This window comes from Bacillus rossius, chromosome 10 (genome assembly GCF_032445375.1).
Source record: "Bacillus rossius redtenbacheri isolate Brsri chromosome 10, Brsri_v3, whole genome shotgun sequence".
Lineage (NCBI taxonomy): Eukaryota > Metazoa > Arthropoda > Insecta > Phasmatodea > Bacillidae > Bacillus > Bacillus rossius.
In genome coordinates, this window is record NC_086337.1 from 44,760,186 (window position 1) to 44,782,678 (window position 22,493).

At 39.4% G+C, this 22,493-nt stretch overlaps 3 protein-coding genes across 3 annotated transcripts in view; 2 read left to right on the plus strand and 1 right to left on the minus strand.

The window, feature by feature from the left end:
• LOC134536057 (homeobox protein Nkx-6.1) overlaps nt 1-22,493 on the minus strand; it is a 557,696-nt gene that overhangs the window by 162,411 nt on the left and 372,792 nt on the right. The window lies entirely within an intron of this gene.
• Nucleotides 1,692-9,060, plus strand: LOC134536051 (uncharacterized). Its single transcript, XM_063375579.1, has 2 exons — nt 1,692-1,845; nt 7,087-9,060. The coding sequence occupies exons 1-2, from the start codon at nt 1,834-1,836 to the stop codon at nt 7,669-7,671; spliced, it is 597 nt and encodes a 198-aa protein (XP_063231649.1). The 5' UTR covers nt 1,692-1,833; the 3' UTR covers nt 7,672-9,060.
• Nucleotides 14,209-19,506, plus strand: LOC134536053 (uncharacterized). The gene is made up of 2 exons (XM_063375580.1): nt 14,209-14,298; nt 17,769-19,506. Exons 1-2 carry the CDS (start codon nt 14,287-14,289, stop codon nt 19,122-19,124), a joined length of 1,368 nt encoding a protein of 455 aa, XP_063231650.1. The 5' UTR covers nt 14,209-14,286; the 3' UTR covers nt 19,125-19,506.

Here is a 22,493-nt window from a genome sequence, read left to right on the forward strand (position 1 = left end):
ATGAATGTCGGCGCGGGTCATGACGTCGCGGTAATTATCTCGCCGGCGAGACATTCTTCTGCTCGGGATCCAAACAACGAGAATGTTATGATGCGCTGTGTGTTTATCCGCTGAAATTTTGCCAACTGTCGGTTTCACGTTGACTTTCATAACTGTGCTAATTATCTGCGCGATATAAAGGTTCGCCGGCGATAAGCCAAGAGGGAGAAAAGAGAGAGAGAGAGAGAGAGAGAGAGAGAGAAATGCGCGCTAGAGGGAGGCAACACATTTTAAGCACGGCGTTTCGTATGCACACATGCTTCAAGCAGTAATTAAGAGCTTGTTCGTACAACACCGCTCCAGAGCTGGCACACGAGCGATGCATCGTAATTAATTCTCAAATACGGAGACAAAGAAAGCCAACAAAGTCCCTGGCATAACGCATTACTGGTAATGAGGGCTGACTGGCAGCTAATTACGAAAATAAATGGAACCTAATATAATTTTTTCGAAACATTTGTTACTTAAAAATTGTACAAGTACATGTACAAGTACAACTGTCCCGATTATAAATCTTTTTAACAACTACATGTAGCTTTCATAATAAAAATAAAATACAATTCTTGTACTTTAGGTAGGCCTTTATATTTTTATAACTCCCCGCAAGTCACGTTAGAATAACTGGAGAACTATTGAACATTTAACAAACGCTTTGAATCGTTTGCGTAAAAGTAGGCAATACTGTGGGTTATATGGTACGTCACGCCGCATTACCGTAAATCACTAAAAAAAAAATAGTTTGATATTTTGATACATTTGTTTAATTTAAATAAGCGTTTATAAAATCACAAAAACATTATTAATCTTGAAAGAATTAATTATTATAACAATTATTAAGCATTATTAACACAGTATGAAATTATTTATTTAACTTTTAATTTATAAAATTTCAAGAAATATGCTACCTATAAACAGAGTTCGTTGGTAATTTTTTTTGTTAAGTATTCTTTTTTCTGACATATCTTCAATATAGTATAGATGTATTTTTTAAGTATAATAAAAAGGCGGAGATATGTCCCAATTCGGAATTTTCGTGAACTGCTATATTGGTAAGATATCACGATTGAAAGGTCACAATGGCCTACAGAATATTCTACAACAGGCTTCCATGACACTGGTATGCATGTTGGGCGAAATACATTATTTCTAATTTGACGTAAAAAAAAAGAAGGGAAAAACTAAAAGAAAATCCAGTATACTGAATCTTCGAAAAAAACAAAAAAAAAACAAGGATTTATATATTTTATGGCCATAGAGTATTTTAAATAACGCTAACCTAACTTAACCCAACTTTAATTTTAGTTACGACAACCTGACCTACCCTCCCGGGGAAAAAAATAAAATAAAGAGCTATCTATTATTTATTACATTGACCGAACCTAGGTCCTGAGGTTTGTTTTTTTCCTTTTTTTAAAAAAAAAATTAACACACTAGTGAAATAAAGCATATGATGACGGGCGCAGCGCCGCAAAGCGACCAGGACGACAGCCGACAGAAGACTGGGGCTTCTCCCCCCTCTCTCTCTCACTCACACATTCTCTCTCTTCCCCCCCCCCCCCCCCTCTTAGTCGAGCAGTGTTCCCAAGTCGAGGGAGCGCGCGATAAAAGCCCGTGTTTGTTGTGAGGACGGCTCTCGCAACGCCTCCCCTCTCCGCCGAAAACACTATAAATACCTCGGCGCCGACGGAACCACTTGCACGGACGACCATCCAGCGGGAGCGCGACGAGGGGACACGCGCGCCTGGACAGCTCCGTCAAGCAAGGAACCACAACCCCCCGGGACAGACAGCAGCCATGGCGACCGAGGTGAGGCCGGCAGCCCGGGCTGGACCGGAGCTAAAGAGTCTCAACACCGGACAGCTCTGTGTACTATCAGCCAGGGGGGTGGCAAGTCTATACGTAGCCCGGACTCAACACCGGACAGCCCTGTGTACTAACAGCCAGGAGGGTGGCAAGTCTATACGTAGCCCGGACTCAACACCGGACAGCTCTGTGTACTAACAGCCAGGAGGGTGGCAAGTCTATACGTAGCCCGGACTCAACACCGGACAGCTCTGTGTACTAACAGCCAGGAGGGTGGCAAGTCTATACGTAGCCCGGACTCAACACCGGACAGCTCTGTGTACTAACAGCCAGGAGGGTGGCAAGTCTATACGTAGCCCGGACTCAACACCGGACAGCCCTGTGTACTAACAGCCAGGGGGGGCGGCAAGTCTATACGTAGCCCGGACTCAACACCGGAGAGCCCTGTGTACTAACAGCCAGGAGGGTGGCAAGTCTGTACGTAGCCCGGACTCAACACCGGACAGCCCTGTGTACTAACAGCCAGGAGGGTGGCAAGTCTATACGTAGCCCGGACTCAACACCGGACAGCTTTGTGTACTAACAGCCAGGGGGGCGGCAAGTCTGTACGTAGCCCGGACAAACACCGGACAGCCCTGTGTACTAACAGCCAGGGGGGTGGCAAGTCTATACGTAGCCCGGACTCAACACCGGACAGCCCTGTGTACTAACAGCCAGGAGGGTGGCAAGTCTATACGTAGCCCGGACTCAACACCGGACAGCCCTGTGTACTAACAGCCAGGGGGGCGGCAAGTCTGTACGTAGCCCGGACTCAACACCGGACAGCCCTGTGTACTAACAGCCAGGGGGGTGGCAAGTCTATACGTAGCCCGGACTCTACACCGGACAGCCCTGTGTAGCCTACTAACAGTCAGGGGGTGGCAAGTCTATACGTAGCCCGGACTCAACACAGGACAGCCCTGTGTACTAACAGCCAGGGGGGCGGCAAGCCTGTACGTAGCCCGCGGAAATTCCCAAAGGTGGGAAAGGTGAACCCCCCGCGCGGCCCGAGAAGTTATGCACGTGGTTTTTAACAGACACGTCACCTCTGGATAAGGTACTTGTGCGCTGTGTACATTGCCCGTATTTTAGCCTACCTACATGCGATAAGCACGAAACTTAAAAGAAAAAAAAAATACAGGAACGTTTTCCACGAGACATAGTTTTTGACATCAAATCCGTTTCACAGTCACGCTTTTGCAAGTACAGGCAAACGCCCCCTCCCCGCCACCCCCAAGTGAGGGGTATTTACGCCCATGCTAAAAACACATGCGATAGTGTGAAAAACAATCTATTGGCAAGAGGTGAGACTAAAGAAATATATATATTTTTGGATAAATCGTTAAATTACATATTATATTTTCTGGTGTCAAACGCTTAACTTCTTCCCCTCCTCCCACCCCAGAAAATTTGAAGTACTGGACGTTCATTCCCTTCCCCTTCCAAAAATATCTATATACGTAATTTAAAAAAAAGATAATTTTCGTTATATAGTTGGTAACGTATGTATTAAACAGCTATATTGTTCATACTGGGCATTGGGCATACCGTCTGCCATCTATCGAACTGACATGAAAACAACGCCAGGTTTGCACACAAAAAATTTGGAGCTGTCCGGTGTTAGTCTCTAACGTATTTGGTAGAACATTCTTGTGCCCGACGTCGACAGATAGACTTTAAGAAAAATTGCCGTAAGCTGTGTCGGAAAACGGCAGAATTTTTTTAACGTGAATACGTCGTGTAAATGGTCGGGTGACAATCTCCATCATAGCTTCCTTTCTCTCCCTGTAGAGCCTGGTTCGTTCGGCGCCCCTGAGAGGCGCCTTTTTGGAATCGTCACAAACTGTCCTTTCTTCTGACCATCGATTATTGCAGTTCCGATCGTATAAATTCGCCACATGCCTCGACAATGTTATTTTTTTTTGCACTATTCTTTGAAACATGGTTTATATAATTCCCTATTGTCTGCACAAGATGAATTTTATTTGATTCAACTGGTAAACGCGCGTGTGTAATATCGACTCTCAAAAGTAGATGAGTCACCCGAAATCGAACGTTCGAGAAACTTGCCTATTAATCATAGACCCTTATAAATATACAAACACTGTCTATAATGGGCGCATTCGTAAACCATTACTCTCTCTCTCTCTCTCTCTCTCTCTCTCTCTCTCTCTCTCTCTCTCTATATATATATATATATATATATATATATATATATGTATACTCGAATATACTAAGCCCAGTTTGTGTTATATAATGTTTCAAAATCCATCCTTTTATTTGGTACACTTCATTTTTTCATTTTTAAGACCGGCATCCCTATGTATAACACGTATTCACGTACAAAAAAAATGTAATGGCAAACGGTTGTCTTGTTGTTAAGGTTATAGAACGTTGTGCCACATTGCGTGTGTGAGTTTCGATGCAGCAAGTGTTTGATATTTCATTACTAATATCTTTTGTGTCAATTTAATGTTTCGTGTTTAATTTAAAAAATAAAAGCGTATCAATCGACGTACAATTATTAAAAAAACGCACGGGGGCTTTATTCACACCAGCTGAGTTTGACAGTCCTGATAGCCAATGACGGGCTCGTGAGTAGAGGACAAGAATCCGTCCGAATCATATAATTACTCTGTAGTTTTACGCACCTCATGCCACGCACAGAGATAAATGTTTGCCTAGAAATTATACTAGCTAGTTTGTAGCGAATATAATTTCATAGACTTGCTGCGATTCAAAACGAGTTTCGTCAAATCAAAACCGTATTTATTTGTTAGGCGTGCAAAAAATAAATTTTGTCGCACCCCAAATTCGGCTGGGCCAGTAGAATAATTTGATGAAGTAAACTGATATCGTTTGGGTTTTACACAGCCAAATAACGTTAGTTTGTGTCGGCAGAATCCCTTCTTAAGTGTCTTGGGAGTGATTTAGTTAAATTTTTCCTGTTGGCGAGCCGGCTCTGACCTTCACCGTCGAAGGCCGTTCTTTTTGTACTTCATCAGACACACGCACTCGTAAAAAAATAGGGCATGAGGAACATCTCACACTCGCCGGCGAAGTGCTTGTTACGACAAGAACTTTTTTTTTGTTGTGCGTACGTGCACAAACAATGATAGTAACTCTGTTTGTATTCAGGAAGTGTTAGACTGTTTCTCACGACTCCAACTCCAAACACAAATTTTTTTCTAGGGGTAACTTGACCGCATATCTTCACGCGACTAGTAGGCGAAGTACAGGCACAAAAAAAAATCTTTGGAGGAATAAGACGGATTCGCGTAAATAACTGAAAAGTTTATAAGAAACACGCAGTTAAAAATTACAATAACCGCTAGAAATAGGGAAACCAAATTTTGACTACACCGCTATTACATGTAATCTCAGAATTATTCTTGAACGGTTTTTTTTTTTTTTTTTAAATGTTTCTCGGAAAAATCTCACTATTACAAATAAATACTTGACACTGTGATATTTTGAAATATTGTCCAGTGTTTGTAAAATGTTCTACACACGTGAAACAAATATGTCTTTAACATTTCCCTTTCAAACGCGTTTTATAAATGAGTACACAAATTTTCATCTTAAAATTAATTTCATCAATGTTATTACAAATACGCATATGTGGCATGTGGTGCTCACGCATGGATAAAGTTATGAATTTCGTATTGCACATATACGTAACCGTATTTTCTCCCACGGTATTGTCAATTTTCCACAATTTACCGCTACTAATTTTTTTTCTCATATACGTTATTTATTCCCTACTTTTAAAATGTCACAAATGCTTATTTTTTCTATCACCTTTAGTAACATATACCCAGCCGACATTTAAAAAAAAGAAGCCGTAGGTACGTAAGATGTCAGTAAAATAGCCTAAGGGTATTTAAATAACGATCAACAATATTACAAGCTTAGGTTCATTAAGGTAATGTAAAAATAAAAGATAGGGAAGAGCAGAGAGAAATAAATTTCTGAAGGTAGCATAACACATACTGCTGAGTTTAACGAGAGAACTTACTAAACTTGAAACAAGATATGAGAAAAAAAAAAGTCACTAAACTAAATCAAGACTTAAAATCTAAAGAATCTAAGTTTTCGTTTATCTGTTTTCTGTCTCTTCTTCTTTAAGAGTTATTGGGAGCCTACAAGAAAACTCGCCGCAGGACTTAAGAATTGTCTCGATTAAAACAAAGTTTATTGAGATATCTGGTGACTTTCTCCTCGGGAAAGGAGGGAAAAACAAACCACTAGGTTTTGTGAAAATATTTTTTTTTCCCTCTCTATCGCGTCCTAAGTTTTCAAACAAAAAAAAAATGTCAAAGTGTGTTTTAAACGTTCCGAAAGCACAGTGAAGGTACAATTTAACCACTCACTACGAAATCTTGAAAAGACAAACTCTTACTTTTACTCTCTTGCAATATAAATGCGGGTTTAGACTCAAATAATTGACACAGAAAATTAAAAAAAAAAAAAATTATCGCTTAAGAGCGAGAGCCGCCAGCTAAACCAGTAACAACTCGCTCGGTGAAAGCATATAAGTGGCCCTTGTAGACTTCCCTTCCTCAGCGCGAGGTCAAGAGACACTCCTATTAACTAATTTTTTTTTGTTTTTATGCTAACGCCGTAACTTTGTGTAGAAAAAATTATAAATGGAACTACAGAATAATATTTGTAAACATTGCCAAACTATAAACATCCCCCCCCCCCCAAAAAAAACTTGAACGTCTGCTGAGTAAGTGAACCTTAATCAGTCAAACAAAAACTTCATTTTAAATATGTGTTAGCATGATTTTTTTTAAAAAAAGAGACCAGATAAATTGTTAAATAAATAACTTAAAATAATAAAACATAAAAAGTGATGATTCTATAGTGAAACACCTTTAGGAAGTGTCAAACAACATATGGGGCGCCGCTGAGTCTGGTTATAGTTCGCCGGTTTACATTGCAAACGCTGGCTGAACCCTACGAGTTATATCGAAATAATGTACTACGGTATTGTACACCTTAAAAAAGGTCTTTAAAAAGTCCGCGATGGTATATGTCTATTTCTTAGGTATAACCTACAGTAACCATATTTTTTTTTAATCTTTACTTTTTACGAGAAATAATAGCTTGTTTACGAAGCAATTTTAAGCGACACAGCATTGATCCTTAGCCAATTAAGTACCTTAAATACATTGTGCGTTACACTCTGTCCGCGTCTAGTTTCAGACCATCCTCATCGTCGCCTGTCTCTCGCTGACGCCGTCGTCGGCGCACTACCTGCCGCCCGGCTGGGGGACGCCCGCTACCACCGCCGCCGACGGGCGCGACCCCTGGGTCAAGTGCTCGGCCGACACCCCGACCAACCCGGGCTCCCCCGGGGAGGTCAGCTGCCTGGGCAACACGCCGCAGCAGCCCTTCGCCTGGCAGCAGCTGCCCGGAGGACTGCCTCCCGTGCCGCTCTACCTGCCGCACCACCACCACTTCAGCACCGGCGGCAAGAAGGGCTGCTCCGTCGAGAGGCCCTACCACACCCACAAGGGCGACGGCACCTTGAAGTGCTCCGCCGTGTCGGAGAAGAAGCCGGTGCACGCGCCCTTCCCGGTCCAACAGCAACAGCCCTTGTTGCCGCTGTTCGTCCAGCAACAACAGCCCCTGGTGCCCCTGCCGTCGTCGTGGCCTTGGGGCCTCCCCGGCTGCTCGCCCTACTACGGCCTCCCGGTCCAAGTCCCTCAGCCGCTGCCCTTCAACTTCGCCCCCGTCGTCTGGCCCGGGTCCTACGGTCTGCCCGGCCCGGTACTGTGCTAGGCCCGGACAGGCTCCTTGCGGTCCGTGGAACAGCAAACCTTTCTCCGGAACGCACCCGGAGCAGTCCGACGTGTTTCTTGTTCGGTTGATGCCCCATTCAGCGATGTTCTTAGTGTCCCAAATGTCCGGCCCCGGTCTCTATAACCAGACGCCAACTCCGACCACATTGCCGTCCTGTCTCAACGTTTCGCGCATACTTTAACTCCAGACCTTCGCCGACGTCTCTTTCCTTCTACAACGGCGCCCAGAGGAGTCCATCTTGTTCGTTTTTTTTTTCTCTGATACTCCACCGACGTTTTCTTGATTTCAATGTGGCCGGAGTATGTGTCTATCAGCCTCATGCTGCACTCTTTAAGAGTCAAGAACTGCCAAAACCACAATAGCTTATGTACCATAACAATTTAATATTGGATTCTCAACTTACCAATTTTGCAATGAAAATGTCGTAACTCACGTCACAACACTCGTACAGGAAACTAATATTGTCATTGCATGTATGTGTGGTCCAATACTGTGTTCATCGCATGATTAAGTACTAATGTAATTTATAACGCTGATACAATCTACGATTTCAAAGTCTAATTATGATGCATTTATTGCAATATGTCACAAATTTAAATTTTAGGGTACCAGAATGTCGAGTTCACCACATTACCTTAGGAAGCGGAAAATGCTCAGCATCTTGTCTGACCCTGATATTCGGAGACATCTACTCCTGCAAAAGTCTGAAATTGCTATTTTGGCATACGAAATCACTCATAGGAAAATGATGAATCGCATTTGGTAACAATTAATGTGCGGTTGCTGGTATTATGTAAAGCTGATATTTTATTTTAAAAAAATAGTGATGAAATTTTGTAACAGCTTAAGAATTAATTTGGAGTTGCTACAGATTTTATTCACCAATAATTTCTCCCCGCTTATTTAAGATCTTTACCGCCAGAAATACACCACTGCCTCTTCGTCGTAAAAGTATGTTGTTAAAAAGCTATATGTTTCAGAATTTTCAGCAATTAATTTTTGTTGTAGTATTAAAAATATATTAATTTTTAATTTTGAAACTGATTATAAGGCACACATTGTCAAGAATTTCGAACTCTTAATACTTTAACTCACTTTAAGAAATTTTACAGTCACACATATTATTGTTGGAAATGTTAGCATGATTGCAGTTGAAGAAAACAAATGTTTTATTATACACTAACATAAGGATTTATGCAAAAATCGGGTAGTAATATTATTTAATTTATATGTATATATAATATGTGGGCGATACTCACAAATCTGTTATAAATGTTATTTTATTTGTTGATTAAGTTATATGTAATATTTATGTTATATGTACAAAATGTTGTAAAAAAATGTAAATAAATATACCAATTGTTAAAATATATAGCAATTTATTTATATAGTGTGAAAACGTTATTTTAAACAATGGTGGTATTTCGTGTTTCTGAGCTTGGCACAATGTTAGCTCCAATTACCTGAAGTATATATTTTGATGCCAAGATGAGAATAACACACAAAAAAACTTTTTTTTTACTTAAAATAAATATACTCATAAATTATAATCCAAAAATCTTAATTAAAATTAATTATTGTCAATTTAAAAATACATTTCTATGGCAGTTATACGCCTTGTTGCAGACACAAATATATACATATATACAAATATATATCACTACATAGTATAATACAAAGTCGCTTCCTGCTGTCTGTCTGTCCCTATGTATGCTTAGATCTTTAAAGCTACGCAACAGATTTTGATGCGGTTTTATTTAAATAGATAGAGTGATTCAAGAGGAAGCTATATTATGGATGTATAATACATCCATAATATAGTAGAGAAACACAGATAATTTTAGAGGTTTCTAATGTGATGTAAAAAACACATTTTGTTTTTGCGTTTACATTGCAAACGCTGGCTGAACCCTACGAGATATATCGAAATAACGTACTACAGTATTGTACACCTTAAAAAGGTCTACAAAAAAGTCCAAGATAGTATATGTCTATCTCTTAGGGATAACCCACAATAACCATTTTTTATCCTTTACTTTTTACGAGAAATAATAGCTTATTTACGAAGCAATATTAAGCAATACAGCATTAATCCTTATCCAATTAAGTACCTTAAATACATTGTGCATATAATATAGCGGCTATATAATGTATATAATAGAGTGCACAGTACTCACCGGATGTGGTACCGGAGAAGATGTATTGATTCCCCGAATTCCTCTGATACCATCGGATTTACCGTTCCAATTTAAATGCCTACAATTTCCGGTAAAGATATATTTTGCAATGACCATTAATAAATCGCAGGGTCAAACTTTCAACGTTGCAGGCTTGAGCATTGAGTGTTTTTTCACATGGCCAATTATATGTCACTCTTTCAAGAGTAACCTCTAAAGACATGTATATATATATATATAAACATGTAGTATATTTAATATCGGCATTGCACCCGTGCGAAGCCGGGGCGGGTCACTAGTTAAATATTAAAGAGTAGTTGAGATAAAATACTACTTTGCGGAACACCTAATACCATGAAATTGCATTTGCAAATGTGACTGAAAAGCGTCTATTTGTAAGATAATAAAAACATATATACCACGCATTGCTTGACGAGGCATAAAATATCATAAGATTATGTTGGAAAGTATCAAAGGCTTTGCTCATGTTGAAATAAATAGAATATTTTATTTACATCTGATTTATACTGGTACACACACACACACACACACACAAAGTCGTGTGTTAAAAACGATGTTCCTAATTGAAAACTATTTGGTTTTACAGAAATAATATTCATGTGCCTATAAATATTTTTTTCGTTAAAAACTTCTAATATACTACAAAACAAAAGTTTCTGACTAAAATTTAACCGTCAATAATACTTCAAGAAAATATATACCGATAAATGGTTGAACACACACCATCGGTATACAACATCTCACTGACTGATACACACTTAATGCAAATAAATTATGTACAAACGCAAAATAAACTATATGTTGGTTTGAGCTTTATTTATAACATGGTGGAATGATAATGCTACAGTTACTAAAAACTAAAACGCTTAAAAAATAATAAAAAATATATTTTTTGCAAAACTCCGTTCCCCTGGAGAATACCCCCGGAATGGCCACCGCATGGGGAGCCCAAGAAAAGAAACGGGCTCCCCATTTGGAAATCACCTGGAAGGTTTATTTCTGTTCCACCCACCGTTTCTTTGGTAGCCTGACTTGTTACAAGGGATTGTATTCCTACCAGAGAAAATGACACCATTTTATTTGGGTAATCCGCCTTGGAGGAGCCGGGGCGCGAACCCGGGTCCTACAAGTCACAAGGCAGGCGCTCTACCCCAGAACCAGAGTGGTAGAGCGGATACTTGCAGTCTTCTTAACACTGACATGATGTTATTCCACGAGTTTACTGATAGTTTCGTGTGTAATCAACACGTGCATTACGTGCAGTAACATTTAACCTCGGTAACGAACAAATTTATGTGTTCTTATTTTGTTCGTTCAGCATGGATTATGTAATTTCATAACAGTGAAATATAATTTGTATAACTAGTCTGGCAATTTTTAGTTGATTTCCTGCAAACAAACTTTTAGTCCCGCGGTATAATAATTATATAGAAATATATATATAATGTTTGTCAGTTTGTTTATCCCGTATGCGTTCCTAAAATATTCATCCGATTGTGACAAAACTTTGGTGAGTTGTGCGCATGCCCCAAATGTTTCTGAAATAGTACAACCATTTTACAACAGGTGGCGCACGAATAATTTCAACAAATGTGTGTGTTTTATATAATTAAGCGTCAGATCGTGTATTTTCGATGTATGAGTGCGCAAGCACTACAAAATTGAATTGAATCAGATAAAAAAGAAAGAAACATTTCAGTTCGTGTGTGATTTAAAACGCATTACAGAAATTAAATGAATCAAATACAAATAGCGATATTTTAGGTCGCATGTGACATAAAAAAAATAGGCGGCGCGCGAGTCGTTTCTATATAGGCGTGTATTTCAAATATTTAGCGGCAGTTCGTAAGTTCTCGTTGTATGTGTGCAGAAGCATGACAGAATTGAATTGAATTAAATATAAAAGAGAGCTATAGAGATATGAAGTTATAAAGATAGTTAGGTAATGAGAGATAGGGGGAGTAGAGCGGTATAGATAATCATATAGAGATAGGTAATGAGATGTATAGATATAAATATGGAAACATATTTAGAGAGAGAATTATATATAGAGAGATATAGGTATATAGATGAGAGAATCAGTGAGAGATGTAGAGATATAAATATACAAGAGGGAGAGGTAGATATATATATAGTAATAGAGAATTAGAGAAAGATTGACATGCTTATGTGTACCTACTTCAAACAAATAAAAAAATGAATTAGGTATTGCAACGCATGCCGGGAATTAACTAGTACTCTAGAAAATCTGTAGGTACCAGGTCACTGTGGATTATCCCTTGTCTGCTTGAACAAACGATCCTATCGATAATCACACTTCTCATCAGAGTAATGGTCTAATCAGCATTATTAAAAACTTTGCTATCTTCTATGGCACTATTAACAATTCTCCCATCTTCTGTACCGCTGCAGTATTTTTTTCATTCCATAGCAATAGAACTGCTGAACTCGTAAGTAGGCCTACATAATTCTTAATACAATTACAAAGAAAAATGTGAAACTGCAGAATTTCTACCATTGCAGTGCATACTTAGGGTTTCATTAACAATTTTTTTAACGGGTTATGACAATTTTTTCGTTACTGCATTTTCTTCACTATACTTTTTTCCAACTATATCAACTCACAAATCTTGTGTACAGAAACTAAACAGATAATGTCATTAATATTCTATTTTTTTGCTGTTGAAAAACATGCGTTTAAAAATAACTACAAAAAATCCGTTCTAATTGTTTAAATATCTACTTCAAAAACTTATTTTCTGTCCTACCCCCAACTTTCACGTGTGGGGTACTTAACGAAAGTGAATGGACTCTAATCAAAGCCTGAAACCGGAATAAATGTTTTATTTACAGATTTTATGCAAAATTACATTTTTTTATGTCGAGTAATTTTATTTGCTACATATCTATATACAACACAATACACGGTGTTGCGGAACGCAGTAGCAATACGCAGCAGGATCGTGACTGAGACAATGAAAATTATACCCTCGATATTGTGTTCGTTTCGGCCATTCAGGCAGGTCAATTTAGCCAAAAAGAAACCCTAACCTAAAACAAATTCCTACAAAAGGTCTGTGAAAGATTTTTGCCTCTACCAAAATGTACTGAACATCAGAAGAAAAAAAAGTCTACCAAAATCTGGCAACCAAAAATGAGTTACTTTCAAGATGGCTGCCGGTAACCATTATAATCGAATAAACTCTTACAACTTTTTTACTTACAAGCGTAGGACAATTTCCTGTTTATTTAACTTACGATTTGTATGATCGAGGAATTAATTCATACTAACAAATTTGGCCTACGGGATTAAAATAGTGACTAACAGTGAATAATAGAGCTGAAATACCTGTTTTTAGGTATTTTAGAACAACCCCCCCCCCCCCCCCCCCCGATTTCCAACGAATTTATTTAATACACTACTATTGTTCAAGAAATGCGGGTCAAAATAATTTACTTTTAAGCGCTTCCCAACGTTACAACGTACCACTCTAGTCCCACTTTGCTGTTGGCTATTCAACATATGAGTTGAAAATAATGTACAAAAACAGCTGTGGATCATAAGTAAGTTTTTGCTAGCATATGAGCAAATGATAAGTGCTGCACGAGCGCTAATAAAAGGCGGATCGTACTGGGGCTTAGGTCAATCATTTGCATCCGAAGCAGCTAGACCCTACAACTGTCTGAAGTCAGCATACCTGTAGCCTACCTTCAGGAAATGAGCGTGCTAAAAAAAGAAAAAAGAAAATAATAACTCTAAAGGTTTATAGGATGCTTCAAAATTGGTAACATGTCATCGGTCAAACAAGTAAGCTTTGGGCTGGTGGTCAATTATAGGTTGTCATCTACAGGGGAACAGTCACCTACCTGAGCAGGTACCTGCTAACCTGAAGATGATTACCGCAATTTCGACCGAAACGTCCGTGATATCTTCGCCTTCGACGCGGCCAAAGCCACAAAAGCCAAGCAATTTCGGACAACGGCAATTTCGAAAATACTAGCTACATGCGTTGTCCACTATAAAATCCGGGAACAAAACGGAACTGTTCGTATGTTAGAAATCAAGAAAATGAATTCAGTGAGGTCAGATCGTGAAGTAGCACACGCGGAATATCAGGCCGTACTGGAACGCGCAATCGCAATCTAGGTACATCCGGGTTAAAAAAAATGTTATACCCTGATTATTTTTAATATTTCGTGCCGGCCATACGTCATTCTCGCATTAGTTTTCTAAAGAGTAATCTTAAAAAAAAAAAAAAACTCGCACAATTTCTGCGGAGATTAAACATCGCTATTTCGATGTCAATACACTCTCGAGAATATAAAAAGAAGACCGCAAGCAGTTCAGCTTCACTTTCGGGAAGCACGCTGATTGTTTCTGACACCACGCATCGGCATGGTGGTAAAGGTATGTAGTAGTTATTGCTGTATGTTTTTTTTTTTAAATTGCGAAACAGTTTATCAAGTGCTTCAAAACAAAAGCCCACAGTGTAATGTTTTTAGGGCCTCGCCTACCTGGACACACATAACGGTGTGCAGAGCTTCAAATAAAACCAACCTGATTTGGAAAAAAAACTGCTTAGGATATCCGAGTACGGTCTGTCCACCACAAACATTTAAGAATACGCTGAGGGCGGAGGAACAGTTCTGTTTCCGTATTCCGTTTCAAAACTGTATTTTTTAAAAGAGTGTAAATGGCTGAAACGCGTGTTTTCAGAAATATTTTGAGGTATGATACATCCGGTAGAAATTCTTGAAAGCACTAAAAAGCATTATAGTGTTCATTGTGATCACTCGAATCTCATAGTTCGCCCATGTACGACGAGAAGACTGCGCGCCAGTTCACAGCTTTGTTCTTAGAGGCGATGTCGCGATAGAAGCACCAGCGGGCGTCGCACTTATCATTCCGCGTCACTTAACACAAATACACACCTGACTACGCGAGCTCCTTCAACAATTCCCCGAAATTTAAAATTTCCAGCTGTACCTTTGTCCGTGAGGGTAGGAGGGCAAAATAGTTTCCGTCCCCGCATCGTCCAAATTACTTATGTTGGTGTGAGGGGGACTATGTGTTTGCATTTACCCCACTATTTATTTTCTTTTTTCATTCATGTGAGGAAAAATAATAATAATTAGCGGGTCTTTCAGACTCGTCAGTGATGTGTAAACATATACCCTCGGTAACGAGCAAATTCACGTGTTCTAATGTTGCAAATTAAGGTTATGATACGAAATTCGGACATGGAATTTAACATAGAATTATTTAAAATAATGCCAAGCGTGATAAATATACGAAAAAAAAATCACGCCTAGTTTCTACACCCGCCGCTAGAATTCACTGCCAGAGCAGCTACGTCGACTATCGAATCATTTTATTTCCAGAGCGAAAGGTTATATATCTTATATCTTATGAAACGGGTCCCATAAAAGAAAAAAAACATGAAAAAATACTAAATACCGGTTTTGGACCTGATTTTCAACAATAAATTTTATTAAAATACTGCCCATCATTAAAAAATTCCCCAAACCGTTAATACCATAAAGTTTCTCTTGGTTTGTAAACTTTGGTTGGCGCCATCTACCACAGATGGCAGCACCGTGGTTACACATTTCCGTTCTATGCGAGTTCCGTTCCCTTCAAGTTACTCTTACTATATGCCGTATAATGAGTGGTAGATTTTAACAAAAAAAAAATTTAGTCATCTATTTTAACGGTTACCAATAATTAATGTTTCATTTCGAAGCGTTGTACGGTCCTACTAAAACCAATTACATGTCTCCAAAAATATTAATAGCTAACACTCAACACTGCTATTTGCCCGTGCGATTACTTTGTGTCTAAAAGGATTAACATTTTGATTCGGACCACAGTTACCTGAGTAGTAGTGAGCAACCGAGTGCAACTACATAAGTGCATGCATTCAAAATAACTTAAGTGTGAATTAATTTTGAAGTTTTTACACTTTCATAAAACCATATTTTGTATGTAAACCTCAATTTTGCGTAAGGGTATGAAGAAATATTTTAACGGAATTAAAGCTCTGATTCACAACGATTTGCGGCGTCTTAAAATTATGAATGTAGAATAGGTCGGTCTACGATATGCCAATGTTCATTAATTTTGCAACAAATATGCAACATCCATTTTTCTCTAAATTCACGGTCAGGCAGAGCAAAGTTTATTCAAAAACAGACAACTCTTTATTTTCGCTGATAGGTAGAATACGAAAATTTGTCAATAACAACGCAGGTTTTACTTGTTACAAGTGTTACTTTTCCACAATTCTTACGTTCACCAAAGTATCTTCGTTATATCACGTTAATATTTTTTTTAGCGAATAGTGTAATAATTACTAAGCACTGTCAAATATTTCAGGCTGTTTGTTGGATTAAAAATACACGAAAAGGTGGAAACTACATTAAAAAAAAAATGTGTCAAAGTGTTTGTGTGGGGTTGGAGGGGTGGGGGAAGCAAACTGACTTTTGATTGTGGTCGTGTGTGCGATTAAGAATTACTTAGTAGGGGCAGGCATTTTTCTCGAAACAATTCGAACACTTTTTAGATTGCAACAAGGTACACCAGATCCAGCGGTTTCTTCCTTGTGATTGGCGGCCGTCTGCAAGAGAAGACATTACCTTATTTGACGGAGCTACCCAGAACGCCTTTGCTTCCGCACTGAATGACTGTGATTGGTGTTGTAACAATCGACACGTGCCTTAAAAAAACACACCCAATAACGAAACACAGACGATGATACAGTATTTTAAACTTTCATCTAGTCTCAGAATCTTTTCAGGAAGTATGTTTGCCCCTAATAATTAGTCTGTTAGCCGCCCTGAAAATAAATCCTATGTTAACACCAAATTACCACATGCGAAAACCGCTTATTTGAATTTATTTGCAAACGAACGTAGTAATTACGGAAATGAAAACTGTGCCGAACAAGTTACTCATTACTAGAGACCTGCAAAATTCGCGGATTCATTCGGTGATAGGCTAGAATTCCAACACATATACCTCTTAGATAATTTTGCTATTGGCTTACTGTTCATCTGGACGAATCTCAACCAGTTATAAACCCTCAACCAAAAAAGGATCGAATCACAGACAAACCAGCTGAGACGACTTACAAGTCGGCAGCCAATGAACTTGCGTTATTCGCCCGAGTGTACAGGGGTATGTGCAGTCTATCCTGAAGGCCATCGAAACCGCGAATTTTGCAGGTCTCTACTCATTACCAAACATGAACATAAATGTTGCGTATGTGGACATAGTGTACTTATTAGCTTATCAAACAGAAACAACTTTTCCAGCAATAAATCATTAATTTGTAACTGAAAAAAATCGCGGGATTAAATGACCTCCAAGATGGACTCCGCGATCCTCTGCCTACTTGGACAAACGACGCTTGTTCATTGGCTGCTGACTTGAGAGGCGTCTCAACTGTGCAACTTGTTATCAGATAGTACTTCTTTGATTGACGGTCTCTAATGAAGAGTCCTCCAGATTAACAGTTAACCAATATCAGGAGCAACACAGAGGTATAAAATTATTTTAATTTTAGCGTATCGCGAAATTAATCCACGAAATTTTCCGGTCTCCTAATCATTATATATTTCTGCATTTTACCATTAGTCAGGAGTGATTTCATGAAACTAAAAAAATAGAAATAAGGACGTGTTATACCCTTTTACCTCCCGAACGCGAATCCAACAAAATTTTTAGCGTTGCACCACCTTTTGATCGGTACCTAGAACATTACTGCAAAACCAGAAAATACGAGATAGTTGTCTGACTGTTAACACACGAGTGCCAGTTTTGTTTCAAAAGGCGCATGTGAAGGGCGCGCGTGTGAAACGAACAGAACTTGCTTCCAGGTGCTTGCGGTGGTGGTGCTCTTGGGCGCGCAGGCTGGCTGCGACCCCCACCCCTACCCGGAGTCGAGCCCGCCTGATTGGTCGCCGTCGACGGAACATGGCCTGGGAAATGGCATACACCTGGATGACGGCCCTCTCCCGCCATCGTCAGAGGCTTCAATTTTTGCGCTACCGCCGAAGAATACAGGATGCTTCCCAACGGCAGCATTTACTCCAGAACTATGGCCATCCGCGTGGACTCCAGGATTCACACTGCCGCAAAAGTATCCAGGTTTCTCACTGTCACCACTCACTCCAGAACACACGTGGAATCCAGGATTCCCACTGTCGCAAGAGAATCCAGATTTCTCACTGTCACAATTTAATCCAGGACTCTCGCTATCGCCTTGGAATAAAGGATTCCCGTTACTGCCGATAGCTCATGGGTTCCCCTCTTTCACGTCAACGCCAACGATCACTCCAGAAAACAATCATTTTTCCGTAACACCCCTAAAGTGTGGCTGCGGGTTTGTGTTTAGTCCTCGACACGGCCCCTGGATGCCGTCGCCGCAAAAATACCACAGCTTTCCCGCTGACAAAACAAATTACGGTAGGCCTCAAAAATGCAGCTGTGGAGCCGTCGTCACCCCCAACCGCGATCCGTTTGCGCCCGAGCCACAAGTATGCAGCTGCGGGGCTGTCATCAGCCCGAATATTTACGACCCCTTTGCGCAAAAGCCGCGAACGTGCAGCTGCGGCGCAGACATCAACCCCTTTGCGCGAACGTGCAGCTGTGGCGCAGACATCAACCCCTTTGCGCGAACGTGCAGCTGTGGCGCGGCTATCGACTCCTTTGCGCCAACGCCGCAAAAGTGCAGCTGCGGCGCAGACATCAACTCATTTGCGCCAACGCCGCGAACGTGCAGCTGCGGTGCAGACATCAACCCCTTTGCGCGAACGTGCAGCTGCGGCGCAGACATAAACTCCTTTGCGCCAACGCCGCAAAAGTGCAGCTGCGGCGCAGACATCAACTCATTTGCGCCAACACCGCAAAAGTGCAGCTGCGGCGCAGACATCAACCCCTTTGCGCGAGCTTGCAGCTGCGGCGCAGACATCAACCCCTTTGCGCGAACGTGCAGCTGCGGCGCATACATCAACCCCTTCGCGCGAACGTGCAGCTGCGGCGCAGGCATCAACCCCTTGGCGGCACCTCAAAAAGAATCCAGCAGTGGAGCCGAATACAGGCCAGACTACAACCCTTACTTGTCTCATCCAAAACCACCACCACCACCACAGCCGAAAAACTTTGAACATAGCTTCAAACCAACAGTCAAAAATGCTCCGCCAAACAAGCATGAAAAGAAGTGCAACTCCTAGACATAAGTCCGTCCCTTTCTGCTAACACAAAACAATTCCGTCGTCAGTCGGTCTAATAGCAACTTGTGTCTTAAAACAGAATTGGCTGAGCCGCATCGCTACTTGACACTTAGATATAATCTATTTTGTAAAATGAATGGTAACACGAACCAACGCATACACTATGGTCCAAATTTTGAGGGTAGGTTTGAATACTAGGAAAACCGCATGCAGTAGGTTTAGTGTGGCATTCACCAAAAAAAAATGTACATAATTGTGCTAATTATTTTACATTATTAAGATAATTTAGTTAGAAGTGCGATTAAAATAGTTATTTCTGTAGGATGTTTAGATTTTAATTATGTATATCTATAATTTTATTGAATAAATTTTTAAAACAGAACGATTTTTCTATGATTTTTTTTAATATTCTTAGATGTGATCACTTAGAATGTTCTTCCTACTTAGAGCGTTCATATACCTGGAGTTATTTTAGAGTTTTAGAAGCAAAGAAGTTAAGAAGCGATACGAACAACCACCAGCACAATTAAAAGTGACAGGATAAACACACCAAAGTGTCCCACCACGTCAAACTGTGAACAGGCGTTCGCGGACCTTTTAGGAAGTGTGTAACGAAAATATCTGGAAGGCCTTAAGCACGTTTCCTGGATGCTTAGGTGGCAGATCCTTGCTTACAGCAATTTTAAAACGAAATATTTTCTGTACTGTGTTATGAGGTCTTTCAAATAATGCTTGCAAAAATTTGATGTCTAGGCCAGAGGTCTGTAGAATTTCGAGTGAGATGAGCCAAATATTAAGTAAACAGATTATCCAAAAAAAAATTTTTAGAGAGCCGCAACATGTATTTTGTCTGTATCTATATGTACTTAATTATAAGACGATAAAAAAAAGCGTGAAATCAAAATATTTTATTCACAAATAAAGTCATAAAATAAGGCTACTTCGAAAAAAAAATACGTAAGTGTAAAAACACACGGTAGCCATTAATAGAGTTATACTGATAAAACAAGAAAACCTAAATTGTTTATATTAATTAATTATTAAATAAAAAAAGCAGTTGGGTGGAGTGCGGGGGCGGGGTGGTGCGATGGTAGGCGCAAGCGCAGGTTGAGGATATGCGTTGTGATTGGGCCGCTTGATTTTGTTAGGCTTTTATATATATATATATATATATATATATATATATATATATATATATATACTGTCGGCAGCGCAGTGAGTCGCAGAGCCGTAAAATCCTACGAAAAAAGAGCCGCATGCGTCTCGCGGGCCGCTGTCTGCCGACCGCTTGGCTGGAATAATGTAATACGACACCTGTGTGTTCTTTCTGAATGCGCGATGCAGATGAGCCTAGTTTAACACACAGAATATGAGTACTTAACTGTAAATCACAATATCATTACTTTATTAAAGTTTCAATCTTCCTTCAGGAGCCTTAGTGTGCGTTCTTGCGCTTAATGAAACTGACAGTTAAAGATTTTCCCGTAGTTTAAAAAAAATGCCCTAAACATCGTTGTTGGAGTTTAATTGTGTCCTTTTATATTCATTTTTTCCACAGCATTGTATATATATACACTTTTTAAGTAATTATAGCTCCAATATATACGAGGAGTGTTCATAATTTATTAAATTCTTTACTATATAGCCTATATATACGTGTATATATATATATATATATATATATATATATATTGGAGCTATAATTACTTAAAAAGTTTCTTAGACATCCTTCCAAAATTAACTTAATGAAGTTGTTTATTTGTTGTTGTTCTAGGCATCAGTCTGCAAAACTGGTTTGACTGAACTTTTAATGCACTCCTGTCCTTAGATATTTTTTTCCATCTCTCCATTAAAACACGTCATACGTCAGAAAAAACTCTGCTTAACTCTGTAGTGAATTGCGAAGTAAAAATGATGGGTTTATCATAATCGGTTTGAAGGCTGTTTTTTTTGGATCCCAAGCCATCGCGGTGACAATGTGGAGTGACTGTAGGGTAGAAAAAGGAAACAGGTTCCGCGGTGGTTTACTATTACCTTTTTCAATGTGGAGACGAAGAGACATTAACTAGTCCAGAACATGGGAAAGAAGTTTTCAGATTGGCGGAAACAAAAATTAATTTTTTGTGAAAACGGGGAAAAAGGGGAGGGGGCAAGAAGGTGGAATTTGAAAAAAAAAAATTCAAACACGTGTATTTTTTAAACCTTACATTACTATTGACACTAACACACTGACATATGTGCCAACAGTAATAGCAGTAGAAGTAGTAGTAGTATAAGCAGTATCAGCAGTAGTAGTAGTAGTAATAGTAATAGTATTAGTAGGCGTCACGACTGATCACACAGTTGAAATTGAAATTGCACGTTACCCATCTTGCATCATCAAAAATAATATAGGCCTACTGCTATAAATTATAGTTTTTTGCATATATTTTACTAACTTTGAACGAGGGAATATAATTGCGTCCGACACTTATCCTTTCATAGGTAAAATAATTTTTCCGATCTGGCCGTATGACCAACCAGCCAAGATACCTGACGACTATACTAAACAACCAAACCATAAGCGACACAGTGCAATCATGCTGTGACTACGTGATACCTAATTCGCCTCACATATTTCTAAAGGAAGCACAAAAAAAATAATTTACGAAAATGCCAATCATAAACTAACCCTGACGTTTAAACAGTATTTGTTTTTCATATTATTTTTATAATTACCTGAATGGTATTATAATGTATCAGTTATTTACATTATGCCAAACATTTGCTGCCTCTTATAATAAATAGGTTTGTCTCTTTTATTTGTTCGTATAAATTGTTTTAAGATTTTTTTCCCTTTTAAATTAACACTGCTATTTTTGAAGGAAAACAAGATAAAAAAACCGTGTGTTGAAATTTTGTTGTTAAATTAATTAATTTCTTTGGTATTTAAACAAGTTTAGTACATACTAGCTAACGCCCACCATGCGTTGGAATGCCGCTTTCAATTTTGTTTTTGTAATTTGTTTGAAGTAGGTAAGTAGTATATAAGAGTCGATTCTGGTGCAATGTTATTCTTACGGGACTACGATTATGTGATGGATTCTTGTGGTGGCTTGTCAATCGTCAGGATTTGGCCATGTTCGGACGTTTTCGTCGCTGGATGCCTAAGATCGGGACCTCATCGACAATCTTTGGGCACTTTTGTCTTTTTTTATCAGCAATCCTGCACAGTGGTTTGCAGTTGTGCTAATATCGCCTTCTAGGTGCATTACCGTCGTGGATAGTCATATTTTTATATTTTTCTTGGTGCTGGCTACTTCTACTGTAAAAATCGTTGGGTCCAACAGTCTTTGGCTCCAAAAGTCATTGGGTCCATCAGTATTTGGC